The sequence below is a fragment of the Pseudonaja textilis genome, chromosome 1, assembly GCF_049901715.1.
Source record: "Pseudonaja textilis isolate UNSWEBS1 chromosome 1, rPseTex1.2, whole genome shotgun sequence".
NCBI classification, from domain to species: domain Eukaryota; kingdom Metazoa; phylum Chordata; class Lepidosauria; order Squamata; family Elapidae; genus Pseudonaja; species Pseudonaja textilis.
Window position 1 is genome coordinate 282,346,940 of NC_141990.1, and position 27,307 is coordinate 282,374,246.

At 35.6% G+C, this 27,307-nt stretch overlaps 1 protein-coding gene across 8 annotated transcripts in view; it reads right to left on the reverse strand.

The window, feature by feature from the left end:
* RALGAPA1 (Ral GTPase activating protein catalytic subunit alpha 1) overlaps nucleotides 1-27,307 on the reverse strand; it is a 126,264-nt gene that overhangs the window by 30,715 nt on the left and 68,242 nt on the right. For all 8 annotated transcript variants that reach the window (XR_015741081.1, XM_026711188.2, XM_026711162.2 and 5 more), the window contains 9 exons: nucleotides 26,776-26,884; nucleotides 18,995-19,105; nucleotides 16,488-16,556; nucleotides 14,199-14,333; nucleotides 11,676-11,859; nucleotides 7,572-8,436; nucleotides 6,297-6,368; nucleotides 4,794-4,917; nucleotides 2,842-2,997 (listed from right to left, as the gene is read on the reverse strand). Coding sequence is in view for 7 of the 8 variants with exons in the window: in XM_026711188.2 (XP_026566973.1) it covers nucleotides 2,842-2,997; nucleotides 4,794-4,917; nucleotides 6,297-6,368; nucleotides 7,572-8,436; nucleotides 11,676-11,859; nucleotides 14,199-14,333; nucleotides 16,488-16,556; nucleotides 18,995-19,105; nucleotides 26,776-26,884 (1,825 nt within the window). In the remaining variant the exon portion in view is untranslated. The remainder of the gene's footprint in view (nucleotides 1-2,841; nucleotides 2,998-4,793; nucleotides 4,918-6,296; nucleotides 6,369-7,571; nucleotides 8,437-11,675; nucleotides 11,860-14,198; nucleotides 14,334-16,487; nucleotides 16,557-18,994; nucleotides 19,106-26,775; nucleotides 26,885-27,307) is intronic.

Consider the following 27,307-nt stretch of genomic DNA (forward strand, 5'->3'; position numbering starts at 1 on the left):
GGAAATACTTTTAACCAGCTCAAATACAGATCAAGTTTTGCTGCGGGGTGGAGTTATGATTTGGGATCACTTCAATCCAACGCAGTACTATTTTGCTCCGACTCTACATAGTATTTTCTATATATATATATTGAATTAGTATTTCAACAACAGAAATGCTAACTCCTTAAAGCAGGGGTGTCAAACTGGTGGCCCACAGGCCAGATGCATCAGGCACAGGCCACGTCCACCACAGTTCTGCAAAGAGAATAAAACATCGCGATGTATCATGGGATGGCAATGTGACGCAGCAAGTTTGACACTTGTGCCTTAAAGGAAGAGGAATGTTTCTGTAACAGCTAGAGACAAATGGAGAATTGAAATAAATCTGATCGAAATTCGAATGAAATGCACAAAGACTGAGGGATAGCAGTCTTAATTGTCTCAGATAGCTATTAACAATCGCTTAGCTTTTTGTTCTTTGTTCAGATTTGCCAACTATTAGCAGAAATCATCATGCACATAAAGATAGAGGCCAAATAAGTCAAAGACAGGAACAAAATAAACTATACAAATATCTAATAGAGGAGACCATTTCACAATTCAAACGCATTGATAGTATTGATAGTAATGGTGATGAAATGTTTGTTGCAATCAAATTGCCAAGCTTGGAGCTTAAACCAACAGCCTAACAATTTCACAAATCTAAAAAATAGATGCTGCTATGATGTCCCCTTAACAAGATATCTGTAATCAGCTGAGAAGTGGAACACACCTGAGCTTTTCCAAGCGATGACCCAATTATTGGGGGCAATATGCTAACTTTGTAAACCGCTTAGAGAGCTGTAAAGCACTGTGAAGCGGTATATAAGTCTAAGTGCTATTGCTATAAGCAGTTCTCATGAGAATGAGTGATTGTGAGTTTCAATTCTGCATGGTTTGATAATGTTTCACTCCTACAACTATGAAAAACTCTGATGTATTTGCTTATTTTGTTTTAACTGCAGTTTGCTATGATGCCTGAATCTGGGCATCTTAACTATAGGTAGATGAAACACATCTAATTCAGCCTGAGCTACATCAGTCATTTCCCAATCAGAATTGCTGAGTTCAGGTTATGAAATATTGCTTAGAGCCTCTGGGTTTGTCAGTCTACACATCTAAATAAATAGGCACATTGAATTGTAGGAGAAAAATGGCTGTTTGATGGGAGTTTTTAAGGCATCCGTGGACATTTTTAGAGCACAAAGTCTGTTAAATAATAACACAGGAAATTATTAGAGACTGAACATAGAACAAATCTGAAAATTGCCAGAGGCATAGCTATTTCTCTGTACTAACTGTTGGTGATATAATTCAGTTGCAGGTATTAAACTCCATGCTGAGGTCAACCTGCCTCACTTCTTCCAATATTGCACTTCTACAAATGCTCATTAATGTGTCTGCGGAATAGATTAGAACATATGAAGATATATGTACAGAATAGAAGGTTTTAAAATCTAATGATAGCTAACCATTCATTGTAATAAGACAAATATTCACTCTCTCTTAATTTATGTCAATAATGTGGAATTTATTGGATTTTAAATGGAAAAAGAAATACCAATAGTGCACAGCTATTTATTTTTGAGATTATTATAAAAGCTCTGAAGTTGCTGATTACATATGCTGGCTACAAATACATGTAATTGTTAGATAATGTATTTCAGATATGATTGTTCATGGTAAAGTGTACATCCTCTATCTATTTGGTCATAAGTCAATGTCTAAATGTCAAAGTTGGAAGTGGATCAGGAAAAAAAAAATTTAACTGCCCCAATACTTTTAGATTATGGAATTACAGTATTCTGAAAGTCTCTCCTATGCTAACATGCATGTTAATGAATCTAACGCAAAATGAAACTCTTTTTATAACCCATTCCAGATCTGAAGAACTGGGCGGTTTACAATAAATGCAAGCAAAAACAAAAAACACACACATATCACAATAAAAAACATAATTACAGCCACCTACTTTCAGTCAGCTGGGGCCAAAATGTTTGGGAAAGAGCTGCTTTAAATTGTTTATCAACCATTAACAAATTTGGGTTATTTCTTGGGTGAGGATATACCTAAAGCATAGATCATCAGAGACATGTGTCATTTTCCCCACTGTTTACTTTGAGACTACATGATTGCTTGTACACAAAAAATACATAATAATTTTACATGCTCATTAAGACTCTTTCCATTATTCATGTTGCCTTTTACTATTACAGACTATAATAGCAAAGTATTAAGAATATGTAAAACCCACTTCTTAGGGCTTCCCAAACAGAAACACTTCACATCTAACAAGACAATGGTTTGGCCAACTCAACAGAATTTGCCTAAAAGAGTTCAACTCAATAGTGTAACCAAGTGACTTTATTTGTCAGATACATAGAATATTTTTCATATGCCCTACAGTTACTGATATTCACACTGAACCAGTCACTTTAAACAGGGTCACTACCAATTGTGATGGAAGAGTGAAAAATACCTGAAAGGAAAAAGCCTTTCAAACTTTCCTGCCAGTGTGACTCTTCCCAGGTAGCTGGGTATACTGGAATGGCAGGACTTTGAAATGGCCTCCAATCATGTAATGAACCAGCCTTTGTAGTTGTTAGATGTACTGAATATCCTGTTTTTCCTTTATTAGTGTGCATCCTTTCCTATGTTTTCCCAGAATAACTCAGCGAGGTGGATTTGATAGAGAGACAGTCAGTGGCCCAAGGTTGATCAGTGACTTTTATGATTGAGAATCTCAGCTTTTAGTCCAATAATTTAAATCACCACTACACTAATTAATTAGAGTGTGAAAGATTACTTTGGAACACCTACCTTTTTTGTTAGGGAGTCATCTGAATCAGAAGGCATTCTGGTTGATACATGAAACATTACTTCAACCATAGAGGTAGCAAAATATGGAGTAGTCAATCCAGTGCTTTTGTTTTTCTGTAGTCCTCCCATAAAACCACAATGATTTGTTAGATCCACCTAAAATAAAAAGCCATTGCAACATAAATATCTATGTAATATAAATTAGATGTTTTTGGACTAGGTCTACAGGATACCAGCTGAAGGGGATAAAAATGTATTCTTTTTCATTGCCATTAATATTTACCGACTCCATTCGAAATCAAAACTATTTAGTAGATTGTTTGATAAGAAATATTTTGGGTTCACAGAGCTAAAAACATGTTAGTCCAACCTGGTTAAATCTGTATAACTAATTTACTCTGCCACAGAATTCTTCCTAGCACATGCTTTGTAGTGGTTACATCTAACCACTGGAAATAACAGCACATTTGGCACATCTAGCACATCTAGCACACAGACCCCCAAAAGTGAGCTGTTCTACATTAATCCCATCTACTGTTATTTCCAGTGGCAATTGGAATGATAATTTTCAAGCATATTACAGGTAGTCCTCGACTTACAACAGTTCATTTAGAAACCGTTCAAAGTTATGTCACTGAATAAAGTGATTTATGACCGTTTTTCACACTTATGTTCGTTGTGGTCTCCCCATGGTCAGGTGATAAAAATTCAGACACTTGGCATCTGGCTCATATTTATGATGGCTGCATCTCTCAGGGTCATGTCAGCACCTTCTTACTTTCTGACAAGCAAAGTCAATGGGGAAGCCAGATTCACTTAACAACCATGTTACTAACTAACAGCAGTGATTCATTTATGGCAAGAAAGGTCATAAAATGGGACAAAACTCACTTAACAAACATTTCACTTAGCAACAGAAAATTTTGGCCTAATTGTGGTCTTAAGTTGAGGACTACCTATACTCTCATACTGGTGGTTTAATGATGATCTATACCAGGGGTGTCAAACTGGATTTCTTTGAGGGCCGGATCAGCATTGTAATCTTCCTCTGCAGGCCAGGCAGGGGGAGGAAGGGAGATGGGATGGATGCCTTCTGTAGAACCCCACCTGCGCCCCATTTTGGCTGGCAGAGGGCTTCAGGAGGCCATCCAGGCTGAAAATGGGGTGCGGAGGGCCACATGCATCCCCTTGCACCTGGTTTTTGACTGCCAAAGCCCCCCCAAAGCCAGTCCTTTGCTATTTTCAGGCAGGCCCCCTCGGCCAGATTTAAGCACCCAGCAGGCCGGATCCGGCAAGTGGGTGAGTTTGACACCCCTGATCTATACTATGACATTTCAGACAATTTTAGTAGCCAACATTAGGCTCAATGCAGTGGACACTGGAATTGTGAGTGGGAAAGATTTATCTTTCAGCAAGAACATTTCCTTTTAATAAACGGAGCTCTTCTAAAGAGAGTAATTCTAAACTATTGCTAGCAAGGATTTGATCTTGTTCCTAGATACTAAAGAAGCAGAGCTGGTCTTCCTATCACCAAACATAGAACTGGCAATATTTCACAAATATTGAAACGTTTCTGAAAACTTGCAACATAATCTCCGGGTATTGTAAAAATAATTATGAAACTAACACGTCCCTGTTCTTTCCACCATCCAAAGAGAACTTGGCTTTTAAGAAAATCACATGCATCACAAATACCAGTGATGTCTATTTTTTCTGCTGATAAAAGACTCTTGATATGACAAAACAAATCTGCTTCAGACACATGATAGGAATGTTAGCCACCCTCTTATAAGTTCCATAAGCAGCTTGTGAAATAGGATGATAGCTATCAGGCTGAAAGAAATCTTAAATTGTTTCTAATATGAATTATTAAATAAATGCTGATATTTAATGCATCACAACATTTGAAAAAATAAATGAATTGATTAGATTGGGATGAGATAGAAGTGTACCTCCCAACCAAGACCTGCTACAAAATCCTCATATGCTTGGCTTCCTCCAGTGTTAGTCAGGATGGAGTGTTTATCTTCTTGTCCCTCAGCAACATAAAATACTGCAATTTTGTGTGTCTCTCGGCTGTAAGACATATGATTGCAATTATATAAGAATATCCTCTGACATCACTCATAGTGGATATATAGAAAGGCTAATATAATTTCCTTCGTTCTGAAGGGAATTGAAAGAGATTTCAGCTTTTATTTATATGTTTCCTTACTTATTTATTTATAGTCCGAAAGCAAGGATCACTGTCAAGGCATTAAAAAAACCTCTCTTCATAATATATAATCAAAATTATGTACTTTATCATACTATAGAAATACTACTTTTAATTATATAACATTTGTAACATTGCAAAAATAAGTTTCAGTTTCTCAATTTTTGGGGGGGAAATAACGTGGGAGGACACATCTTAGCTTGATTTCTAAATGTAATCAAAATTGGTTACAAACTGTTTCAAATCAAACATGTTTGCTATTATATCTTGAAATAGGTCAATGCTAAAATTCATATTAGCAATATTTGCATAAGTTATGGAGTTATACATTTTTTTCACTACAATTAGCCATAAGCTTAAAGACTCTATACAGTACATAAAATCTGGCCTTACGGCCAATAAAGAAATACAATTTTCTGGTTGAAATAAAGTTCTTCTGAAATGTGACCTTTTTTAAAAAACTAATGATTTACATGTAGCCCTTGACTGTAACTGACCCTGGCAATTACGGTTATATGTCATAAGGGTTGTAAAGCGGTTATCATGTGACTGACGTGGTTTAATTATCTCTTTATGCAGTAGTTGTTAAGCGAGCCCACTGTTTGCTATGGAAACTGGAAATGAATGCTAGTTTCTGTCAAAAATATTGTAAATCGCAGTCATGTGATTACAGAACACTGCAAATGGCTGTAAATTGGCCAGTTGCTGAATGCCCAACATGCAGTTATATGATTTTTTTTTTGGGGGGGGGAGCGATGTTGAAATATTGAAACCCAGATTGTAAGTAACTTTTAAGGGATCCATCTTAACTTTGAATGGCTACTAAACGAACGGTTGTAAGTCAAGGACTACCTGTAAGCTGACAGAAATACTCTGTCCGTACTTCATATTTAGTCACTTCCATTTTGTTAAAGCACTAAGGGCTTAAACAATGATTCAAATGTTAAGAATTAATATTAGCTGTTTTATGTTTTTAGAACATAAGAGTTCTAATAAATTAAATAAGACTGTATTAACTCAGAACTAGAGGCACTGTCAGATTGGTGCTAAAGACAATTACTAAGAGATACATTTTTTAGTAATTTTTAAATACATTTTTACATTTTGTCACAGAACTTATAACTTATAAGTAGAACTTATAACAACTTGAAATCTATATTATTTTAAAAAATTACATTGAAGTGCAATTTAAAATAGGAAATTATGACCACATAAAAATTGCTTATAGCAGATAACTTGCCATTGTCTTGAATCCAAATTTCGAAGTTCTCGAAGTAGTTTTTCATTTTTTTTCAGAAGATGAAAGCTTCTCCTACATAAGGAAATTTAATAAAAATGTTTTCATTATCTGTGTAGAATAGCAAACAATAACATCTTTTCATTTCTATTTATTAATATCTCCTGCAGTTTTCTTGCCTTTTGAAAAATCTTTTCTCATCAAAAAATGAAAAGATCTTTATTTACACAGATACATACATACAAAGATATTTTTTATCCTGGGTAATCTTCTGAATCCTTATTATCGCCTTTACTGTAATTCCTATTTCATTCTACTTCTTTAACCTGGTGGCCTGAACAACATTCCCTTTGGCACATGAACCACTAAACCAAACTAATCTCAAATTAGGATGGAGATTTGTGAACATTAGCAGGCATCTAGGAAGGAATATGTGAGAAGTAGATAGGACTTTGATGATACATCAATACATTATGGCATATATTTAGCTGTTCCTCTTCTGTAATGTGTCATAATACAAACAAAACAAAATGACTATCTTCCTACAGTTGTGCACTGATTTACATTATGTACACTCATGGCTAAGAAAATCTTAGTACAGAAGTGAGAGAATAATTGGATTTAATTTCATTACATCCTTTTCTTATTTAGTGACTGCAATTCATTTGTGACTTTGTTGTTAAAAGGTTGCTAAGTGAACATGTGACAGAGAGAGAGAAAAAAAGAGATGCTCTGAAGATCACTAGTTGCTGTTGCCTCATTCATATAATGTTCTCTTACACAGTGCCCTATACCTGACAAGATTCCCCCTCCCTTTTTTTTTGCCTCCTCTCAGGGTGGAGAGATTGCTTAAACAACCTCTCTCTTCCTGAGCTGCTTTTCTTGGTAGCAAAGCACTTCCCTAAAAAGTGCTAGTGGCAGGTTAACAACTATGTAACCTTAATTAGTTCATGAAAACCTTCTGTCCAGCCTGCCTGATGCCTGAAATTGACCAAACCTTAATCAGTTTCAAACTGAAGATTTTTTTCAGACCCCCCCAAAATTGGTTGTAAATGTATGCACTGGACAGAAAATGATTTTTATATTATTTATTACTATTTCATTTGCAAGTGGTTGCTAATCGAGGTAGTTGCTAAACGAGAAGAGGCTGTCCTGGAAGAAGAAGATATATACTGCTATGGTTTTTAGTAGTAGCATGTATGTCACTTAAAATCTCTCTCAGTTCTGAAAAAGACCAAATTATTTTGACTTTAACAGCAAATAATATTATCATTTTACCTTTTATCCCAAGAATTCATTCCAAGAATACTAAGGAGTAACCTGCAATAGTAAAATGCCGAATAGGGCTTTTGTGGAATTGGTTCATCCTGCTCCATAGCCTTCATATTTAAGTCACTGAAGTGCTTTTCAATAAAATCTCTCTCTTCAGTGTCCTGTTTAAGGATTGCATTGATTACATCGTTTTCCTGCTTCTCTGACACACAGATAGGTTGAAGAGCAGGTATATTGAGAGACACACCTGTCCTCTGTAAACACTCAGGACTAGTGATTCCCACATATTGCAAAAGCTCATCAAGGGCATCTTCTTCATCCTTTATTGTATCCCATGTTGGCACAGTGTCTCTAAGCCTTCTTTTTAGTGGAAGAGTAATCCCGTCCTTTACATACATTTCTTCTGTATATGCAGGAGGTTCTGAGGCATTTTCTGATTTCTCTTGATGGGGCAATGAAAGCATAAAAGTGGTTGGTTCACTTAGGCCACATAGAGGGGGAGGCCCATACATGATGGCAGAATCCCAAGAATATTTCCCAGACAGATCCCGCACTATAATTCGGACATTTGAATTGGCTGAGAGAAGTCCAGCCGACAAACCTCCTCCAGGCATGTTCTCTTCTGCTCTTATCTGTATACATGAAACTAATGTGGTATTATTTAATACAAAGAACTGGAGATTGGGGTTCTCAAAAAGCTCAGGAGAAAGTTCAAGGTTCTCACAGAAAGGATTGTCATTATTTTCACATACTTGACTTGTTAGCATAGCAGGCCCCCCACTCATTGGATAATGGCCTAAGTGGTTTACCAGATGAGCTATCACAGTACGAGCTGCCACAGAGATCAGTCCTTGCTGCATATGAGATTTTACTGAAAAACACACAAAAAAAATTCAATACTTTAGGTTACACTGATAGCATTCAAAATGTAATTTCTATCTATTTAAATGTTAAAGGACTCTGAAAAGATGCATGACATCATATTCATAAAGTGTGGTAAGAAAAATACTGCTAACTATGGATAATATGCATTTCAAATAAAATAAAAACAATTATTAAACAACAACATAACGAAAGCAATTTTACAGAGAATACAACTTTCAACATACAAATAACCGTAAAAATATTTTAACATTTCAACAGCACAGAGAAATGAAAAATATGAACAGAAGCTATTAGTTTTCCTTCTTGAAAAGGAGAAGGCCACTGTCGAGATTATGGCAAATACAGAACAAAGACAGAAGCAGCAAACATGGTCAGCACATTAAGAAGGAAACTGATATTTCACAGATGAAATGATACTGAGAGATGTTTTCTCATAGACAACACTATTTTAGAAAAATTATGACTGTTAACAGTTCTAGTAAATTAATTTCATTTTAATTATATATTTAAAAATATTTAACAATGGAAATAGTTACAAAGAAAATTGCTTGTTTTCAAGAAAAGAAAACTGAAAAGAAATAATTACAGTCCTGATGTTAGGTTGAAATCTGAAATCTTGAATATGTTTTGCTGGGAGTAATTTTTACTGAATTTACTGAAGACACTAAATAAATGTGTATAGATTTCTACTGTTATTCATTAGAAGACTTTAATAATTTTTCTACTGAACCTAGTTAATTATAGTGCTTTAAATTAATATTCAAAAAGTTGATAAGAATGATAGCCAGTTGTGAATTAACAACAATATTATTAATATATTAAAAACAATAATTTTTCTAATCCTATTTTCAAATAAGCACAAATCTTTATTGCTAAAAAAGGCTTGCATATTCCCAAAGCCGGAAGCTATAGAGCAATCCAAATGGTGTCTTCATTTAGATTTGAAAACGAACAGGCAGATATTAAAAAACACAACTCTTTAATTTAATTTGATTTAATTACAAATTTTAGAAAAGCTGTTTTCAGTGCAGAAAATAGGCCTCAAGCTATTACATAAATATAGATACACAGAGAGAAAGAGATATACAGATACCCCCAGGTTTAGATGTAATGTTTTTTCCCTTGACTATGAGATTCTTAGTGGGAAGAATGATTGACATCTGTGTACAGAGTTATTATAAAAGATGAGTGTAGTACCATAATGTGTGGTCAAACTTGGTTCTTCTAATCCTCACAGTGCCTTTTTCTTTTAGTATAGTTTATATAGCATATTTTTTGTTGTAACTAATTCATTATCTGCTGACCTTTAATTGCAGTTGCCTCATACGGGAACCAGCTCTTGACCTGTAGTTCCCTCTTTTTCATTAATATTAATTCTGAGAGCTTGACATATTTATGAAACTATGGATTTCAACATTGTAGTGAATGGCTTTATAGAGTTCTTAATATTTCCTTACAGACTGTAAACATTCTGAAGCAACACAGCTTCATTTAATATACTTCCCAGTTTTGCTGGAAAAAATGACTTAAATCTGAAAATAATGTATCTTTTTTAGAGAACAATAATAATATTGCCATATGTTCAAGATAACTTATTTTTGTAGGCCAATAATAGCAACATTCCTTTCTGACATAAACAACTTAGAATCATATCAAGTCTTAAAATAAAAGGAGAATCTTAGGAAGTGAGAAGTAAGACAATCAAAGAATTATGCTAACACTGTTGTGTACCAAATATAACTTAGGTCATGCTTTTTGATATGAACTCATTCTGACTTATGTCAGCAACAGTCAGCTTCATATCGTTTAGAATTGTAAGCTCCTATGGAAAATGAAAAATACAGAAATTTTAATATTATTAGGAGTGCCAAAATTGACAAAATAGTTGCTATATATACTCCAACCAGGACTGTCAGGGATCTTTTAAAAATAGGTTATTAACTTACCTAAGACAATATAATAAAAGGGAAAAAAAATCTCATTTCGGATTTTAAAAAATACCTAGAACTTACTCCTGTGTGGAAATGCACAAATAAAGGACAGCAATGCTGGTGTTTTCTCCAATAGATACTAATTTAAGAAGAGGCGGAAGGAACTATTCAAGGTTGTCTTTTCAAATAGGCAGATTAAACAAATCACAGAGTATTTGCTGTGAACCCATAATTACACATTATTACAGCATACAAAAGCAGTAAGGCACAAAAACTGGCTACAATTCTTTACACTTGCAATGTAACATGTAGAGGAAATTAATCTTGGCAACTAGTTTAAATATTAGCTTTGCATAATATGTATAGGTGAAACTGTAATTAGGAGGGAATGAATCCTTTGGTGCTGCTTTCATTCTGACCCTACAGATGATTACTCTTCACTAATAAGACCACAGCCATTTGACAAAAAGCCAACTACAGTAGCTTGCTTCACTGCTCAGTAAATTTAATAATTACGGTTCCTCCTGCCAATAGTTCTCAAATCAGATTTATTCAATCCAATACTGAGCTTATTAGAGGACAGCTCTGTGTTCAGAATTCTTTGGCCAAAAAGTACTTGAAAATGATGAAGCATGCCTTAGACAAGGGCACAATGATTAGCCATTTTCTCCACATAAAAAAAAACAGCACGGAGTCACTACAGACCACAAAATCACCTGCTGTTAGCACACAGCTGCTACAAAAAGGTTCTGTATTTATCTAGTCCTTAATACCTTTAAGGAAGCCTAAAGGGAACAGCTTAATATTGGAGGAGAATGATCCTACACAGAATATTTAGCCTCAGTATGAAAGCCTAGGTCTCCCAAATTTATTTTCACTAGTACCATTTGATATCTCATACAAGAAAAAAAAATCTAAGTTAAAATTATTTGAACTAAATTCAAGGTATTTAATTTTTAGAGAAAAAATTAAATCATAGTTTGAAAAAATAAGTTCATAAGGATGAAGCAAATTTTAAGAATTACAAAATAGTGCATACTAAGTTAAACATGTTGTATCTGATTGCTTGCTAAATAACATATGTAAATATTTGCTAGCAATAAAAATTAAAAAATGTTTTACTTGTTTACTGGGGTAGAGAAAAATCCATTAAGAAGTTGATGCGTGTTGTAAAGATGTACTTATTGTACCAAAAGGAGTTGTAATTATTCAAAATTACTGATACTACCTATAATCTCTAACTGAACTATTATAATAAATTTTTCGGTCAGAAAAAGAATTAAAGCAAACAAACCTTCTGTGACTGGCTGGAGTTTAGAAGACCGTTCTGAATCAGGTGAATGGAGTGGTTCTGGTTCTTTTAAATTTTCCAAATGCACAAAAGGATCATAATCCAAAGACGCTAAATCAGACAGGCTCATTGGAAAATATTTCAGGTTACTAAAGCACTGAGATCCATAGACACATCCATGAAGAACCTTTAAAAAAACCCAAAATGTATTAAAATCTATGTATAAAAGTATAAAATCTATGTATAAAAGTATGAAAGACTGAAGTGAAACCAGGTATACTTCTCAGATTGACATAAAATCCATCTAGGATACACAGATTTCTGAAATCTGTGATATAACTACATAATTTTATTTGTCAAAGGAAAAGATGATGAAAATCATTTCATATTATTCTGATTTCTCATGATATATGTTGTTCTCATGATATGTGATTATTATTTAATGTATCCATTATTGTATTCACATCTTGCTTTTCCTTTCATGCAATATATGAGGGTCACTTCCCATTTTGTTCCTGTAATTATAACTGAATGAGGTACATTGGTCTAAGAAAGAAAGAAAAATATATTCTGAGCTAATCCAGTGTTAGTGTTTCAATTAGTGACTTCAACTGGATCTCTTCAATCCAAATTGACTGTCACACTCCTATCCAAGAGTAGCTTTCTAAAATGAACTGCTACTGAATATGGCTGGATACTGAAGAATCTTGTTAATGGTGTTTTGATTTTTTAGGAGTTTTCAGGTTGGAAAATCATTGTTATTAAAAAAATTAAATCCCCAATGTTTTTATCAAGATCAGGGGTATCAAACTCGATTTCATTCGAGGGCCGCATCAGGGTTGTGTTTGACCTCAGAGGGCTGGGTGTGGGTGGCCGTGGCCATCATGGCCATGACATGGGACTCCTGTTGGGGGCACCTGTGGTGGCCAAGTGCTAATGCAGGACTTTCCTGAGACCCTCCCTCACTCTCAGTATAATCCCTCCCTTCCATTACCTTTTCCTTCCCTCTTCATTCTAATTTCTTCTTCCTTCCCCTCTTTCCTTAATTTTTTTCCTTTCTTGCTCTCTTTCCATCTTTTTCTTTGTCTTTCCTGATTCTCTTTCTCCTTTCTGGTCCCTTCTTGCATGCTCAAATGCAAAAGGGGAAACATTTCTCCTTTTGTTTTGTTTTGATAGCCCTGTGCCAGTAAAAAAAGGGCATGCGGGGGGGGGAATCCTCAATTTTTGCTTGCAGAGGCACTGCGGGCCAGTCCTTTGCTGTTTCCACGCCGGCTCCATGGGACAGATCTAAGCACCCTGCAGGCCAGATCCGGCCCGTGGGCCTTGAATTTGACATCCCTGATCTAGATTGAGATTTCATCTGAGGCTGATGTTTGAGTGTGCCTCCCCAGAGGTGTCAATGAAAACACTCCATTAACTGTGCAACATTAGCCAGATAGGATGGACATGTTCGTAGTGCCTTCCCCTAAATATTGCCATCTGATGGGAGCACACCTTTATTATTGCAGCCCCTGCCTATGGAACACTCTACACACAAACACACACACACACACAAAGTTCAGTAGGCCTCTACCCTCTGAGCCTTCTATAAAGTCTGAAGACATTACTTTTCCATGAAGCTTTGGATAAAATTTGATAACTGCAGATTAGAAGTCTGGCTTGGCACCAGGTTTTTGTTGCTTGTAATTTTTACTGTGTTTACTTTTATAGTTTTAATATGGCTTTATATGCTGTTATAACTTTTGATTGGAAGCCACCCAGAGTTAATTAGAAGATGGGCGACTATGTAAAAGTTTTAAATCAATAAAAAGGTTTATAAATGCCCATATTCTGCTTGGGTCCATGCAAAGGCCTTTCTGGTTTCCAAAACGTTTTCAATCTATCCTAATATTTAATATTGTTTTATTCTGCTAGCATTAGTTCTTTGTTTTTATTTATAAAATCTGAAGGTTTCAAAATAATTTATTTTATTCTATTTTCACTGTATTTTTGAATTTTTAATATATGATTTCTATTCAGAGAATAGTCCAAACTACATTGTGATTAGGAATGTCCATCTATGCTCAGATTTCATCTTGTCAGGGAATAGAGAAGATTCTCCAATTATTTCTGCTGGTTCCTCTTCCCAACAGGCACAGATGTGAAATCCAGATGGTTCTACTCATGATGTGTTTTGTATGAATTAGGAATTTTGCCTTTTTCCTTTCATAAGGATTCTCTGACTTATACAATCAGTAAACAAGCTTCAGACAAAACCATTTGGATTTGTTAGCTGTATCTGCTAGCAAAGCCATCAGTGGAAGTGAATGAAACAGGGTGCAAATACTTCTCATTCACTGAGAAGTATGTTGCACTTATCAAAGTTGTTCGGTTCTTACAATTCTGGGGGAAAAATACACATGAAAATAACTCTTCTATCTTTGTTCAGTTTTGCTTCTTCTCTTATTTGCAAAAAGAAAAAGTTTAAAAAATTGAAAGACAAATTTGTCAAAAAATCAAACAAAAAGTAAAAGGAGTAGCCAATACCTTATATATGTAATTAAGAACAGATTTTTCAGTTTTATCATTTTCAGATGCTGCAGGATGAATAGGCTGTAATAATGTCCGCAGTGGCAATGCCATTGTCCAGTCCAACAAACAAAGAAGTAGAGATACCACCAGCTGTATAGAAAGATTTCTAAATTACAGATAACCATGAAGGATAATTTATTTGATTTGCTTTTTCATGCTTCCTTTTTAACTGTAACTTATGGTTATGCTACAGCAGCAATGCATAAGAGGAGCACTTTGTAGCTCAGTATGTGTTATCCAACAGTTTGATAGTAGAAATACATAAACAAATAAGTAAGGCTTGATCCTATTAAAAGAGAATTCATTCAGTTTCAGTCGGAGAGTTAAACCCAACAGAACTTCGAAGAGACATAATTTTAGATGGACTATATTTGTAACCAATGTATAGCAGAATGATTAAGCAAAATGTTGTACATAGACATACAGTATAAAAAAAGCAAAGTATACTAATATAATCATTTATGGTATACGTTCTCAGCAATCACTGAAATTCTAATGTCAACTTTTAAAATTTTTACTATTATGGATAAAAAAACATTAAACAGTTTTAGCATTTTAAAAAGGCAAACATGGGAAACCCCACAATTTTGAGCCATTTCTGAACCACCATTTTTCCTGGTTCAATGAGGCAATTGTCCGCTATGTTATTTTGCCCAATATGCTGCACTCTCCTTGAATTCCTATTGAGCTGTCCTGAAGTCAAATTCAAACAGTAACAATAGCAGTGCCAATACACAATTTTCCTTTCTCACTGTCTTAAGCTCCTTGAGGTAGAGTATAAATCTAATATATAAATCACTCCAACTTATAGAAGAAGATGTTCTGGCTATATAAGAATCTATAACGGGAAAGATCACTTGCCAAAGGAGATTCCTTCTATGTTCTCACAAACTAGCAGATCACACCTATTCCATAGATAGAAACAGACTTTCTTTTGAAGACTGCAAGCTTTGGATCCAGGTCATTGTGCTACTTTTGTATGAAACTAAAACATAAAAGGGACCTATATCACAGAAAAGAATTTGTTTCACATTAAAGACCCTTGCTGGATCAGTTACTAATTGGAAATTGAACCTGCTGTGAAATACCTTTGTAGTCAGTGGAAGATGAACCTAGCAGGAAAAATAAAGTTCTCTTCTCTAGGATGTGTTGGACAGAAATTGGGAAGCACAATTTTGCCCTTCTAGGTAGAAAAAAGGGGTTATCATTTCTTCTTGTCCTTTTGAAGAAATCCTTTCCATTCATTCACTTGTAGTGATTTTAGTTCAGTTGCTCTATCTTTTCCTTTACGTGTGTTAATAACAAACTTGTAATTGCTATAATGCATAGAATGGAAGAATAACACTTAATGGATAATATAATGCAGTGATGTAACTTGAGTCCTGAATCTTGTGTCACTTGGTTTCTTACATATATTTTTCTCTTCTTTCCACATAGGGTGACATTGTTGAGTCTATCTTATAGTGATCAGAAAGGGAAGCCCAACTACTGTGAGCTGAAAGGAAAGGGATAGACGATAGCAGTGTTCTCAGGGTAAACCGGTGTAACAATTTATAGCACTTTTTGTTACACAGCATGACCAAAGGCTGGGTGTCTATGTTGCACGTATCTATTTTATAATATTTCACAAAGATCAATGACTCTGCAGCCTTATACACTTCTATTAACAGTATTCCAGTTAATAATGCTGTTGACATGACCACCCCGAATTTACAGAGTGTGTTCTGAAGTCTTTGTATTACTATATTCTATAATCATCTTCTAATTGTAGATGATGAAACTCAACTCTGGTGATTTCTTGTTTAGTAAAAGATAAATAAATAAATGACCTTTTGCTCTTCTAATGTACATTTGAGCTTGGGTGAGTTTGGGCCAGTCCTTGTTTTTTAGCCCAACCTACTTCACAGGGTTTTAGTTTCAGGAAGAATAGCATGTGGGAGCATTATTGAGGTATCCTGCCTTGAGCTGACCGAATAAAAAAATAATGGCAGGATAAAAATCTGTAAATAAGTAAGTGAAATGGAATTTATAGTGGTGAGAGTAGGAACATGTCCATGAGGAAGCAACACACAAGGAGGGACCTAAATTCCTTGTCCATCCAGGAACAATGGAGCTGAAGCCTACGTATGCAATTTGCACCATACTTCATGGTTTCATTTATAACCCAAACTATTGATACTTCTTTGATTTTGCATTGTCATAAATATACATTGCAATAGAGTAACATAAAAGAAATCTGCTTACCCTTTTATCTTGCTCATAAGAAGAAGCTTCTGTACTGGGCAAGAGATGAGTGATGGTAGCTATCAATACCTACAGATAATGAAACATATTTTAAAAAAGAAATTAGACTACCAATGACCTGTTGGGCCATCCTTTCAAAAATATTTCTTTACCAGATTCCTTAATGCCTTCAACAATGACAAACCGCTAGTGTACTATCTTCAGCAGAATAGCTGGGATACATTCAGGGAGGTTTCTGTTTTAAAAATAGCAAACGTTGAACTGTATAGCACAGTCGAACACCAGCAGGACAAGTTTCATGACATTTTGTCTTATGTCATAACTGTTTTATGATAATGTTTATGTCATGATATGTTTTATAACAGGGGTGTCAAACACATGGGGGCCACGGGATGCTTAGATCTGGCCCGTGGGGCTGGCCTGGAAACAGCAAAGGACTGGCCCATAGTGCCTCTGCCGGTGAAAAAGGAGCTTAGGGTGCTCACCCGTGCCCCATTTTCGGCTGTGACAGCCTCCTGCAGCCCTCTGCCAAGGAAAATAGGGGGGCACATGTGGCTCCCCTGGGCTCCATTTTCGCTGGCAGAAGGCTATCAAAACAAATTAAAAACAAAAGGAGAAATGCTTCCCCTTTTGCATTTGAGCATGCAAGAAGGGACAGGAAAGGAGAAAGGGAAAGAGGAAAAACAACAAAGAAAAAAAGGAAAGATGGGAAGAGAGCAAGGAATGAAAAATAAGGAAAGAGGGGAAGGAAGAAGAAAAAAAATGAAGAGGGAAGGAAAAAGAAGAAAAAGAAAGAAGGAAGGAACGAGATTAAAATGAGAGTGAGAGAGGGTCTCAGGGAAGTCCTGCCTTAGCACTTGACCACCACAGGTGCCCCTGACATGTGATCCTGAATGAATTCGAGTCTGACACTCCTATTTTATAACATTTGCCAAATATCATTTCTATTGGAGTCATGGGTCCCAGATTATGGACACATTCTATAAGTTAGCCTGTTTGAGGTACAGGTAATCCTTGACTTATGACCAAAATTGAGCCTAATATTTTTATTGCTAAGTGAGAAATTGATTGAGTTTTGCTCCATTTTACAATCTTTCTTGACATAGTTGTTAAATGAATCACTGTACTTGTTAAGTTACCAATACAATTGTTAAGTGAAGTGATTGATTTTGTTTCTCAAAAGGTCACAAAAGGAGATCACATCAACCTAGGACACTGCAACTGTCATAAATATGGGTCAGCTGCCAAACAGCTGCATTTTGATCATCTGATTATGGATGCTGCAATGGTCGTAAGTGTGAAAAATGGTCACAAGTCACTTGTAACACCAAACAGTCACAAAATGAACTGTTGTAAATTGAAGACTATCTGGTCTTGGTTCAAAAATTGTTGCCTATGATGCACCATTTTGCTTAAAGGAGAGTTTTAATAATATATAGGTCTATCTTTCTAAGCTTAATTTTTTTTCTGAACAAGAAAAATTATACTATTTTTATTTTTGCATATTGTATGTGCAACTGCCTTTATCTGGTGAATAAAATTTGCGTTGTATGGAGATAGCTTTTATAGTGTTTAAGTCATATAGATTCTTGTTTGTAAATTAATTATTGTATATTTAATTTTTATTTGTGGTTTTAATTTGGCATTGTTAATACAAAACAGCTATTTCATTCAGTTCTTTATAATCACTGTAATCTTACTTAGCAATTATTTAAAATGATTAACCTCTTCAAAGTCTTAGGTTGTTGTTTGGAAGCTGCTAATGAAACTGAATAATGTCAAAATATCAGTATTCAAGAATTATTGCTATTAATTCTGTAAAAATTGATATTAATCACATTTACCCAGAAGTCAGTCACCTTGATTCAGTGTGAGTCAGTGTAATGTATTTTAAAATATGTGCTTTGTACTGGTGCATCTTAAAAGCTTTTACTGTTATGGCAAAACATTCAAATGACATTGAAAGATATTAAAATAATCTTCATATACTTCATGTTAAACATTAAAATGTTCTCCCCATTTTCATTAATTGAGTAATTTCATTACTTCAGATCAAATATTTTTTGTTTTGTTTACAATTGTGGCACTGCATTTTGCTTCCCTTAGGGAAGAGATTGAACATCTTAATGTAAATGACCACAACTAATTGATTCATTTTAAATGAATCTTAAACTTTTATCCATATATATATTCTGATTTTAGGTAAATAACTGAAAAGTATGTATGATTCCTTAAAAAGCTATTATACTTTACTAACACATGCACAAATATTTATTATATTGCTATATACATTTTTAGTCCCTGTTTTCATTCTTCCTCATAGTATCTATATTTGAACTGACCTTCTTGACCAATTCCATTAAAACATAATATTCCATAAGCTGTGAATTTCAATGTTACACTGTGAAATTTGCACGGCACATGTGCCATTCGCCACTCTGAAAATATTTTACTAAGTATTATTACATGAAAATCCATGTTCAAATATATCTTTTGCTTTTACTTACTTGAATTATTTTTAATGGTGAATCAGACTGATATAATTGTAGCCTTTGTACGTAATGAACCAGCATATTAAGCATATTGCAAGCCACGTGTGCAACTGTTTTATTCGGAAACTATAAAAAAACACAAAAAGAACATTATTAAATGCAATATAGTAATGCAACAGAGTAAAATTTTTATTTATTTTTACCCCACCTTCATTAGTTTTATAAATAATTCAAGGTGATGAAGATACCTAATGCTCATCCTTCCTCCTTCCTCCTAATGCTCATCCTTCCTCCTTTTCCCACCTCAACAACAATTTTGTGAGGTGGGTAGGAGAGGCTGACAGAGAATGAATGACTGGCCTAAAATTACACAGACAGCTTTCATGCTTAAGGCAGCTTCCATGGTCTTCTAGTTTCCAGCATAGCACTTTAACTACTATACAAAAATGGTTCATTTCATTACTATTTTTTGTTGAGAGGAAAAATATACATTCAAAGTAAAAAAAAAGTGCTCAGGTAAGAATCAAACTTATTCTCCAATTGTTGAACAGCTTTAAACAGAAATTAATTATGTCTATGAGTCTAAGATAGGTACACAAACCCAAAGAATACAAATAATACACTGTAAGCAAAGTCTAAAATATCTGAGATTTATGCACACTGAGAAAAGGTTTAGTTATGTTAACATGGGTATCTTTTTAAAAGAAAAGTTCCACACCCCTGTTATGTACAAGAAAAAAAAATCAGCTAATGAAAACATTTAGAACAGAACAGAGTAGGATGACCTGTGGTGGCACATTATTAGAATACAGTATTGCATGCTAATTCTGCTGACTGCTGTCAGTTTGATTCTCACTGGCTCAAGGTTGACTCAGCCTTCCATCCTCCTAAGATCAGTAAAATGAGGACCCAGATTGTTTGGGGCAATATTTTGATTCTGTAAACCGCTTAGTGAGGGCTGTAAAACACTGTGAAGTGGTATGTAAGTGCTATTGGAATAGAATAGAATTCTTTATTGGCCAGGTATGATTGAACACATAAGGAATTTGTCTCCGGTGCATAAGTTCTCAATGCACATACAAATGTAAATAAATAATAAATGACAAAATAAATGTTACTATAATTAGACCTGCATACCTGTACCCGTGAAAATGTACGAAAACATGCGTGTGTGTGTGTGTATATAAATAAAAAATAATATGTTTTCACTGGCACGAAGTCAAAAGCACCAGCCTGAGGATGGCGAGTGGGACCTTGCCGAAACGTCGCCAAGATACTCTTAATCTTACACGGGAAAAGACTCAAACACACCTGATGGCAGATGAGATTCTGCCGAAATGTTGCTAAAACTTTAAAAGCACAACTACAATGACGTGGGAAAATACCCAAACAAAGCTGAATACCGTCTGTCTGTCTGTCTGTCTGTCTGTCTGTCTGTCTGTCTGTCTGTCTGTCTATCTATCTATCTATCTATCTATCTATCTATCTATCTATCTATCTATCTATCTATCTATCTATCTATGGTATTCAGCTTTGTTCGGGTATTTTCCCACATCATTGTAGTTGTGCTTTTAAAGTTGTAGCGACGTTTTGGCAGAATCTCATCTGCCATCATCAGGCTTCTGTATTGTGTTCGTCTGTGAGTCAGGCTTTCACAACCGTTTCTGTTTTAAATTTGGTGCTAGCCTACGCTATGCCAAAATGGTTTTTTTCTTCATCCTGATTGGTTGGGAGTCTTGGTCTGTGTTTATTGGTCTTGGAGATTGCTGTGTTCTGCTTGCTTGGTGTTTCTAATATCTTCTGTCTGTTTTGTAGCATTTTTTTTGTCTTGATTGGCTGACAACATTGTGTTTCCTGTATTGGAGGCTTTTAATGTAGCTTGGCTTCAAGTAAAAGGACGGCTATCATTTATTAGGAAGCTAGGTTTCATCTGGGTGCCTGGTTGGGGTGTGTTTTAGCTGGAGGTATCCGGGGGTCTGTTTGTTCCCAGGTGTTTGCTTGGCTTGTGGTGTGGAGATTTTTTTGCTTGTGAGTGCAGGCTTTCATAATTGACAATCTGGTGGAGTCATCTCTTCTATTCATGCTTTCAGGTCTTTTTCCAATCTCTATGGCTTCTCTGATAATTCTGTAGCTGGGATTTTATATTGTGGCTAGGGTTTTGGTGCCATTGAAGTTGATGCTATGACTTGTGGCTTTCATGTGTTGGACTAGTGAGGAAGTGTGTTCCAGCTTTTTTTACTGCATTTTTGTGTTCATCCAGGTGGGTACTTATTCTTCTATTGGTCTGTCCAATGTATGTGGCCGGGCATGATGCACAGGGGACTTCGTATATGCCTTGGTTTTCCAGGTCAATTTCATCTTTGGGGTTTCTTAGGATGGCTGCTATATTTCTGTCTGTTTTGAAGGCAGTCTTGATGTGATGCCTGTATAGTATCATACTGATTTTTTCTGTAGTACCTCTTATGTAGGGCAGGACAGCTGTTCCATAGGTCTGTTCATCTTCTACGTCTCCATTATGTCTCAGTGTGTTTTTGTGGATCAGGCCTGTGATTCTGCTTTTGTGGAAGCCGTTGGCTGTCAGTACTTTATTCAGGGTGCATAGTTCAGTCTTTATGTGTGTCTTCTCTGCCAGGTGTTTGGTTCTGGCAATTAGTGTTTTGGCCACGGAGTTTATCTGTGGTGGGTGGTGGTGGGATTGGGCATTGAGGTAGCGTTTGGTGTGTGTTTTCTTCAGGTATATGGTGTGTCCTAGTGTGCCTTCTGTTTTTTTTGTAGATTAGTACATCTAGGAATGGTAGTTGTATGTTTGTTTCCGTTTCCATGATTTTGGGGTGTGTGCTGTTTAGGTGTGTTAGGAAATTGTTTAGGTTTTCTTTTCCATGGGGCCAAATAACCATTCTAACACAGCAGTAGGCTAGCACCAAATTTAAAACAGAAACGGTTGTGAAAGCCTGACTCACAGATGAACACAATACAGAAGCCTGATGATGGCAGATGAGATTCTGCCGAAACGTCGCTACAACTTTAAAAGCACAACTATAACGATGTGGGAAAATATCCGAACAAAGCTGAATACCATACATATAGATACCCGTGAAAACTTAAGAAAACAAATACACACACACACACACACACACACATATATATAAATCACAGTGCAATAATTACAATGGGAAGTACTTGAATTTGGATTATTGTAATTCAATCTACTGATGGTTTCCCTTTAAGACTCTTTGTAAACTCCAACTGGAGAAAAATGCAATGGTTCATTATGCTATTGGAGGCAGCTATTTCAATATTATAACACCAATGCTTTGATTCAAGAATTAGTTAAGAAGGTACTGAAACTGATTAAAACAAGAAATAAAATGTAAAAATATATGAATAATTGTTATATTGGGGAGACATGCAAAATTGAGTCCTTCAGGGATGCATTTTGGAACCAGTGATTTTAACTTGTACATGAATGATCTGATTGTTTATCAAACTGTTCAGGATAATAAAATCAATAAGGGATTAAAAAAAACCTCCACAAGAATCTGTGCAAATTAAGGGAACAAAAAATGGGAAATGCATTTAAATGTAAATAAATGAAAAAAAAAAGGAATTTGACAAAAGAAACAAACAAACAAAATCCTAAATGTTGCCTATACATTAATAAATCTGAGCTGGCAGTGATAGATCTGGGAAGTCATAGTGGATATCCAGGGGTGGGATTAAAAATTTTTAACAATCGGTTCTGTGGGCAAGGCTTAGGTGGTGGGCGTGGCTTGGTGGTCATGTGACTGGGTGGACATGGCTTGGTGGTCATGTTATTGGCTGGGTGTGGCCAACTCAATATCACTCACATCGAGGCATGCATCTCCTCACCTGGCCTCTCATGACTGAGTTGTAAGTGTGAAAAATGGTCACAAGTCACTTTTTTCAGTGCCATTGTAACTTTGAATGATCACTCCACACAAGCAAAGTACCAGCAAAGGAGGGGAAAAAACTCCAGAGATGTTCCTGAGACAGGAAGTCTAGTCCTGCCAAGAATGTAATAAGGGTTAACGGAGAGGCAGTTTCTGTAAGCAACACCAGAATGTTTCCTTCCTGCCTTCTTTACAGGATTAGGCTAGTAAGTTCTTTTAACAACCGGTTCTCTGAACTGCTTAGAATGTTAACAACCGGTTCTAGCAAATAGGTGCGAACTGGTAGAATCCCACCCCTGTGGATATCTCAATGGAAATGTCAGCTCATTTTGTAGCTGCTATTAAAAAGGTTATTTCAGTGCTTGGAATAATTAGAGATAGAATTATAATCATTATGAAAAAATAATAATATTCTCATACAAATCCAGGGTACGATGTCACTGGGTATAGTGTGTACCACTGAATCCTAAATAGAATTATACAGAGCTAGAAAGAATGAAAAAGTTACAAAAATATTAGGATGTTGGAGTAGTTTGCCCTACGAGGAAATACTATAGCAGCTAAGGTTATTTAGCTTGGAATAAAAGCAAGTGAAGGTCCAAAGCCATATAAAATCATGCCTAGTATAAATAAAGTGGACAGAGACTACACTTTCTTTTTTCACCCATAATGCTAAAACCTGAGCTCATCCACTGAAATTAAACACAGGAAGATTTAGGGCCAATGGACAGAAATAATTGTTTTTTACAAGGCATAGCTGAACTGTGAAATTTAAGTAAGGTAACAACAATCAATTCATATTACTTAAAAGTGTGGCTGTAATCTTCTGAATCACTGATAACACACTTTAAGTATTGGTTGCTGTGAAGTGAATGGTCTACTTCCTCCAGTTCAGGTTGGAGCGTCTCAAATGCAACTAGTTCAATATTTTTACATACAATATCTAAGGTTGGACCCAAGAAGGTTCATTCTATGTTCTGAGAGTAATTGGATACTCTACATTGAACCTTTGATTCACAAAATGGAAGACTTTTAGGCTTTCAAAATCCAGCTGTTGCTTGATATAGGAATTTTTGAGTCAATAAAAATTTAGATGGATTTTCAGTTTCTGCTTAAAGCAGAGTCCCCAACCTTTCTGGGTTGGTGGCCCAGACAGGGTGGGGTGGCACCTTTATGCACACATGCATGTGTGTGAACAGGGCCTCGAATGCATGCGTGATGCTTGTGGCAACAGTAGTGCCCGTGCAGCTGTCACAACAACAGTACGCCCACACAGCACTCATGGCAACTGTAGCACCTGCGTTGCGCTCACACTGACACTAGGGCCCATGGGGCGCTCACAGCAATGTTAGCATGAGTGGGAAATGTGCATGCGCGCACAGGTGTATGCATGGTGGCCAAGAGGCCACGGCCCACAAGTTGGGGACCCTGGCTTAAAGAGTTCCAAGGGATTCCCTCAAATATTAGTTTAAACTCATTTTTTTTCATTCTATCAAATATTGTTATATATTTATCCTAATAGAAGACAAGTTTGCTAACTCCATGTGATGCATCACTAGCATAACAGCATTTATTTATAAAATGTGTATATTTAATTCAATCATAAAAGTACCCTTATATTTTCTGGAACCTGTTTTGAAAATTCAGCCATAATTTCTCGTTCTTGGTTTTACATATCTCAGGCTTTAATTTTGGATGGGGTCAACTGTACATTAAAAAAGCATTGGTGGTTGGCGACAGTTTTGGACTCCTGGCAACTGCCTAGATAAGTTCCTGTAGTTTTCTTGGCAAGGGTTTTCAGAAGTGGTTTGCCATTGCCTCCTTCCTAGGACTGAGAGAGAATAACTGGTCCAAAGTCATCCAGATGGCTTTGTGCCTAAGGTGGCATTAGACCTCACAAGTCACTTGGTTTCTAGCCTGATGCCTTAACCACTATACCAAACTGGCTCTCATATACTTTTCTATTACAATTTTCTATACAGTAACTCAAATTGTAGTTGTCTATGGAGATTCTCAATCATTCAATTCATGGTTGTCTCAAAGGTGCTTCTTTCAGTCTGGATGAGGAATGGGAGTATTTATATAAGGATTTATTTAAAATCTTCCATTCCCCATCAGACCATTAGAACCGAAGAAACTTCTTGGATGAGAAGTGAAACATTTTCAAAGGGGAAAAAAACCCCAGAAAGTCAACTTGCCTTTTGACAAAAAATCACTTTTGGGTTAAATTGCAGTTAAGAATCCAGAGTGATTCATGTGACCTTGTGTTTTCTCAAGTATCAAATTTCAACAGAGTTCACCTATTGCTTAAAAATTGTTTGAATGATATTTTCTGCAGCATAGTAAGGCTTTCTACCCACTTAAAAGACATGTTATTTTGGAGCAGTGTGCAACCCAGCTGATAATTGCAGCAGTTGATAGGAGTGGCTAGATCCTTTTGCCCAGGTTTTCAATACGATTGAATCACAAAAGTTGTGACTTCACGCTGTCTTGAAGAAATAAAGGCTCCCTCTATTTTGACAGAACACCTGGGTTGGAGTTCAGAAAGTGTGTTCATCTGTTAGAAGCCTGCAATTTTCATTTGTCAACTGCCATTTCATTCTAACAGTGCACATAGCCTGTCAATAAAACTGACAAGTTACAAAGCATTTGGTATTTATACTTATTAATATTTCTTCACTAGAAAATGAACCAATGATCTTTTAATAATATATGTTCCAAATAAATCCCAAGAATTGTTTCCCACAAACTGTTTTTGAGCTTTACATTGAATTTCCAAACTGTACAAAGAGGATATATCTCAATTATTTTCTCTCACTGTAGATACTGGTTTAAAATTATGCTCTATTTTTAATTTAAAATTCAATTTTTTGAAACTATCAAAGCACAACAATTTATGCAAAGTGTTATTTAGACTAAATCAGGGATTTCAAACTCAAATATATAGAGTCACATAACATAAAACACAGTGATCAGTAGCCTGAATTCATACATATGCAAAGATGCAAGTAACATTTGTTAATTCTTAATTAATAAAAAAATAATTAAATCAACATCCCAAAGGTGCTCTTTCAAAAGGCAACTGTTTTTCATTGAAAACATTTTGCTTCTCACCCAAGAAACTTTTTCAGTTCTCAGGCTGGTTCTCTTCAGAAGTGAAGAAGCTCTTGAATGAGAAGCAAAATGTCTTCAAGGAAAAACAAAGAAAGTCCAGTCACCTTTTGAAAAAGTATCTTTGGGACAACCATGATTTGGTTGACTGACAATTTCCATAGACAATTAAATTAATGCATTATTATTTATGACTAACTAAAATTTAATTAAAATAGAATTATTGATGATTAGTAAAAACAAACAGGTTGCCTGTTTTAAAACAGTAAAATATTCCACTTCCATGAATTCAACCTCTGATGGTCTGTTGTCACAGTTATCACCTATTTATGCATTAGTGCCAACTAGCATAGACAAACAACAATCCCACCAGCAATGTTTCCTCTATCGGCTTGCACAGCTATCAGCTGTTGGTGCACTGCCTACGTATGAGACAAAGCAGCAAGGCAGAATGGTAGTGGCAGAGAACAGGGTTTGCAAAGCCACTCCGATAGGACTTGGGTTCTGGCAGAACCTTAAATTTTTGAGCTGTTATGGGCACACATTGCAGCATACCATCCATCCATGCATAGAAGAAGGCAACAAAGTAGACAGGCTCTGGCTACAAAGCATTAAGTTCGTGAGAAGTTGTAAGCTGTATGAAAAAGCTTCAATAGGCTACACATTTGAAATATATGCCTAAAATAGACTAAAAACCGCCCATAAAGAATAAAAATAATAAAAACAATGTCATATCTCAGTTTAGTTGTCGTGTTCTAATGATTACATACTTACTTTCAATGAAGCACAGATTACATTCAGAGCTTCCTTGATCTGAGGATGATGGGTTTCATGTACTAGTTCTTCACAGATCCAAATGCCAAGGCTACAAATAGCAACACATCTACAAAACAAGTTACAGATTTATATTAAACTAACTATATCTGATAATATAAAGGAGTGAAATATTGTGATATATTATGTGTTTTTTATCAGGGCAACCTGGTCTACACAAATATGGGATGGAGCATACTGCTTCTGTTTTTGCCTTTCAGCCCCAATCCAGGAGCCTTCGCAGGCAGTTGCTTTTGTGACAAACTATTTTTGCATGAAATTTATATTTACCGACAAAGAAATAAAGGGAAACTAGTATAGATTTATTTCAAGCTATTTAGCTCTCTTTATTTCTTTGTAAATATAAATTTAACATGTGATATATCATGTTTTCATAGACACAGTTAGATCTTATGCCCTGATATGTCTTCCAATTTAAGTAAAGACTCTTTGATCAAGAAAAGTTTCTATCAACATATCAGGTGAAGGGTAT